The sequence below is a fragment of the Stegastes partitus genome, unplaced genomic scaffold (genome assembly GCF_000690725.1).
Source record: "Stegastes partitus isolate 25-593 unplaced genomic scaffold, Stegastes_partitus-1.0.2 Scaffold1116, whole genome shotgun sequence".
NCBI lineage: Eukaryota > Metazoa > Chordata > Actinopteri > Pomacentridae > Stegastes > Stegastes partitus.
The window spans coordinates 171,114-175,660 of NW_007578847.1; the positions used below are offsets into that span (position 1 = coordinate 171,114).

Below are 4,547 nucleotides of genomic sequence, written 5' to 3' on the forward strand. Positions count from 1 at the left end.
GTCGGAGAAAATCCGCAGTAAACCGGAGCGATGCCGGTCCAGTGAGCTCCGCGCTGCTTCCCTCCGAGCTGCCGGCTCGCTCGGCTCCTGCTCGGCTCCTGCTCGGCCGGCCGGACAATAGACAGCCCGCCTTCCCGCTGCAGCAGAGGCTCCCTCCGGTGGGGGAGCTCCAGTGTTCCGGTCCGGATTCCTGCAGCAGCTCCAGATGGCTGGACACGGCTGGGAGGACTGGTTCGAGCGGGAGGAATTCATCGGACAGATCAGCGACATCCGAGTGCAGAACCTGCAAGGTAGGCTCAGCCCGTCCCTCTGCAGAGCCAGAACCTCTTTAATAAGACATGAACCGAGGGAGGCCTGGCCACGCATGCTCCACCAGCTCCACCACCAGCTCCACCAGCACCAGCTCCACCAGCAGCAGGCTGCGGGCTGAGCGGTGCAGCGTGGACGGGCTGCGGTCCGGGAAAGTTTGATCGGCAGCCTCTGGGTTCGCTTTAGAGCGCAGAGCTGCCTCAAACTTTCCAGATGGAGCCGTCAGACAGGTCCTCCTCCTCCTCCTCCGCTCCACGCAGTGTGCAGCCCACGCAGGAGCCCTCTGTGGCCAAAACACTGGCCTCAGGTCAGTCTGTCAGCTTCCAGACCTGTGCTGCAGGCAGCGGGTCAGTACTGGGTCCACTCAGAACTTCATCCTACAATCTGTTCTTCATGTCATCAGACTGTTGCTGTCATCTGGGACAAGCTGCTGGTTCTGTACATCAGGTGGTGTTGGACAGATGAATACAGCTGATCTGTGTGTGTGTGTGTGTGTGTGTGTGTGTGTGTGTGTGTGTGTGTGTGTCGGTGAGTCCAGCTGTCAGCAGCAGCAGAAACAACTGTTGTTGGACTGGACTCTGGTGTACCACTCAGAACACTGTAGGACACCGGTATCCTCTGTCAGAACCGCTCAGACTTATTATACCTCCAATGTTGACGTCAGCATGGACTCTGAAGGTAGTGATCCGATTCAGTGAAGGTCTTCTCATGGTCTGTTGCTTTGCTTTCTGTGTGTCTGGTTCTGTAAATGAGAGACAAACAGGAAACCCAGGCCGCTCATGGACCGGGGAACCGGGGCAGCAGAAGGAGAGGGATGGTGGATCTGAAGCCATCTAGATAAATATCCAGCCTGCAGACTTTACAGTCCTGGTGTGTGATGGGCTGAACTCATTCAGTACCTCCTGTGGAGCACACACTGGAGCTGTGTGTTCCTCAGTCAGACATGAAGCAAAAGAAAGTAAAGCATGCTCTGCTTTCTGTCTGGTGTCTGGGAGGAGCTGAGCTACATGTGGAGCAGAACAGTGAAGATAACACTGTTTACCACCATCATAACCAGTGTTACTCTGTGTACAACCAGCGATGCCCCAGATATCTCAGAGTCAGGCCAGAGTCTGGACATGCTGTTAGATGCACCCGACCAAGGACACAGGAGCCTCTGCTGGTGGCAGGAAACTAGTCCAAGTTATGCTTTCAGCATCTGTGTGTCCACAAAGGGATGCCTGACATACATTCTGTCATCACCAGGTTTGCGTAGACCGATGGCAACGCAGAGCGCCGCACTGCCAGCTCCTCAACTGCACATGTGCAAAAAAATTCCCAAACATGTGAGACTGAAAACAAGCGCTTGTTCTGAGGAGAGGCTGAGTGTCCACGGCTGTAGGATTCATCGTAAAGCAAAGCTGTAATTGACGTAGCTGCTGCTGGATTTTACAGGCGTGTTGACTCTCCGTGCTTTCCATCCACGATGCCCAGACAGAGTAAAAAGTTCTGAGGTCTTCAGAAATCCTGGGTTCTGTCTGCCCACAGTGCTCGACACACCTCAGGAGTAATCACACGGTGCTACAGTCTGGAGGAGGCACAGAGTCAGAGTCAGTACCAGGTATTCAGTGTAGCTGCTGTAGCTGCTGTCCTCTTCTGTCATGACCATGAGTCGGTCTTTAGTGAACTCCCTCAACCACAGCAACACCTACAGAGAGCTGAATGAACATCATCATATCAGTGATTTTACCTGAAATGTTGACTAACGGCCTGCAGGTGGATCAGTGGTTAGCACCGCGGCCTCACAGCTAGAAGGTCGCCGGTTGGCGTCCCGGTGAGGACACCCGGGATCTTCCTGCGTGGAGTCTCCATGTTCTCCCCGTGCAGCGTGGGTTCTCTCCGGGTTCTCCGGCTTCCTCCCACAGTCCAGAAACATGCTGAGGTTAATTGGTGATTGTAAATTGTCCGTAGGTGTGAATGTGAGTGTGCTTGGTTGTCTGTCTCTAAGTGTAGCCCTGTGATAGACTGGTTACCTGTCCAGGTGAACCTGCCTTCACCCTGAGTCAGCTGGGATAGGCTCCCCCCCCCATGACCCTGGTGAGGATGAAGGTGTAGAGATGATGGATGGATGGATGGAGGCTGACTAACCACTGGCAGACAGAGACCAAACAGAAAGAGAGGCAGACACAGTTCATGCTGGGCGGCTACCTGGCCAGTATAGTTACTGGGTACCAGTACCACTGGTATCTGCTTCTGCCTCCGATGATGTTCCTACAGTTATGAGAACTTCTCTAAGTCATCCCCACAGAGGAGTGATCTTGTGGCTTCCAGTCACAAGCCAATGTTTGAGCAGCCAGGCATGAATGTGAGTTAATGAGCCGGCTGTGAGTCAGCGCCGGGCTTTCTACCCTCCACCCCACTGGCCCTGTGGCTGCTTTGCCCTCTGGGCTAGTTTTTGCAACTGTGGGTGTGAAAGTTGTTTTTTTCTGCCTCCTCTGTGGTGGCAGACTGGAGCATGTTAGAAGAAGTAAGAGTAATAAGAGCCCAATACAAACGATATGGATCCATGTTCCACTGAGCTCCTCATCATCCACCACAGGCGTCTCCTAAGATGACCGAGGTTCTGTTCCTGGTTCTGTCCTGTTTCAGCAGCTTTTATCAAACAGTTTAACGTGTCAGAGGGGAGCTTTGTCTCCACTCGTTTACAGATGTGTTCAGTGTTACAGGACTCCAACCATCCAGCTGTGACAGGGGTTTATAACTCATAACAGGCCTTTCACTGTTTTATTATTTCACCTTTTCATTGTGCATCATGTGAGACACCAGGAGGACGTGAGAGCTGCTCTGTGTGAGACTGATGAGGTGGAGAGTCAACAGAGACTCGTGTCTTCATAAGGATGGGATGGATCGACTCTGGTAGCGCTGCTTCTCTCTCTCTGGTGACAAAGGAATGAACTATCAATCCCGTCTTAATACAGTCAACATGGAAAAGTGTGAATGTGTTGCATGTAGTGGTGGTTTAGGTGGTGTTCCTGACATGCTCAACAGGCATCAGAGTGACTGGTGGAGCTCTGCTGGACACACAGCGCTCCACAGCAGTCCTTCAAACGGGCCGAGCTTTTATTATTCGACTGAAAGCGCTGCGTCGTGTAGACACACCACACACACATCAACAGGCTGAAAACACAAATGAGAGCTCGGTCTTTATTTACGGTGTGTTTTTAGCTACAGAAGATGAGCAGCTGAGGTCATTCAGTAGAAACACAGGATCAGTGATGTTTCTGGTGTCGGCCCGATAAAACATGGAATTAAAATCACATCAATAAGTTTGTTTACTTCCAGTAAATACGAGTGCTTTTCTGTTTCTGGACCAACAACACGGTACCGTCATCGTGGCGTCTGCTGGTCAACCGTCCCATTGAGGCGCGTAATGAAGCCTGATGATACCCGATGACGGCGGTTCTGATCAGTCCGACTCGTCATGGTTCTGAATCTGAATAGTTTTTAGCTAAACCGCTCAAAAAGCCTGATTCTGCTTTGTGATAACTCCACATTTACAGTCAGGCAGCCAGAGTGATGCAAGAGTGAAGCTCAGTGTCCACGGTGGACCAGTGGGACCAGAAGTGGCATCATGTTTCTCCTCAGACCTGCCCAGGTGGCTCCACTGGCCCGGTACACCTTGTCCAAAGTCCTAGACACTGTACACACCTGTATACACATGATCCAAAGACAGTGGTGTTATGAAAGTCTTTGTTAGATTTTACAGGACTGTTGAGACACAGCCCAGGATGTTCCAGCGGACCGTCTTTACTGGTCCGGTGTAGCTGCATGTCGTCTCTGCTCTGCCGTCTGAACTGGACCGAACCTATAAATCATGTGGGGATATTTATCATTCTAGGTGTTTCCAGTTTGCCAAACAGGGTTTAACAAAGATCAGAGGAGAGGCTCACAACAACTGATGGACTTACTGAGCGCGGTGAGAAAGAAGCTTTGTTCAGCTCTGACCCACGTCACCCCGAAGCCCAAACGGACAAGATCTAGAACGGTTCTGATGCATTCAGAGCCTCGTGGCTGATTATGTGTGGGCACAGAATACTAGAGGACGGCTTTAAAGCCAAGAAAGAAGTCAGTCCGGCTTCTCGGTGATTCTGATGAGACTCCTGGAGTCTCCATGTTCTCCCCGTGCAGCGTGGGTTCTCTCCGGGTTCTCCGGCTTCCTCCCACAGTCCAGAAACATGCTGAGGTTAATTGGTGATTGT

The 4,547-nt window shown here is 51.8% G+C and overlaps 1 protein-coding gene across 1 annotated transcript in view; it reads left to right on the forward strand.

Annotated features, from left to right (window-relative positions):
* clmna (calmin a) overlaps positions 1–4,547 on the forward strand; it is a 34,318-nt gene continuing 29,771 nt past the window's right edge. Inside the window, exon 1 of the mRNA XM_008296285.1 lies at positions 1–290. Coding sequence (XP_008294507.1) covers positions 206–290 — 85 coding nt within the window. The 5' untranslated portion in view covers positions 1–205. The remainder of the gene's footprint in view (positions 291–4,547) is intronic.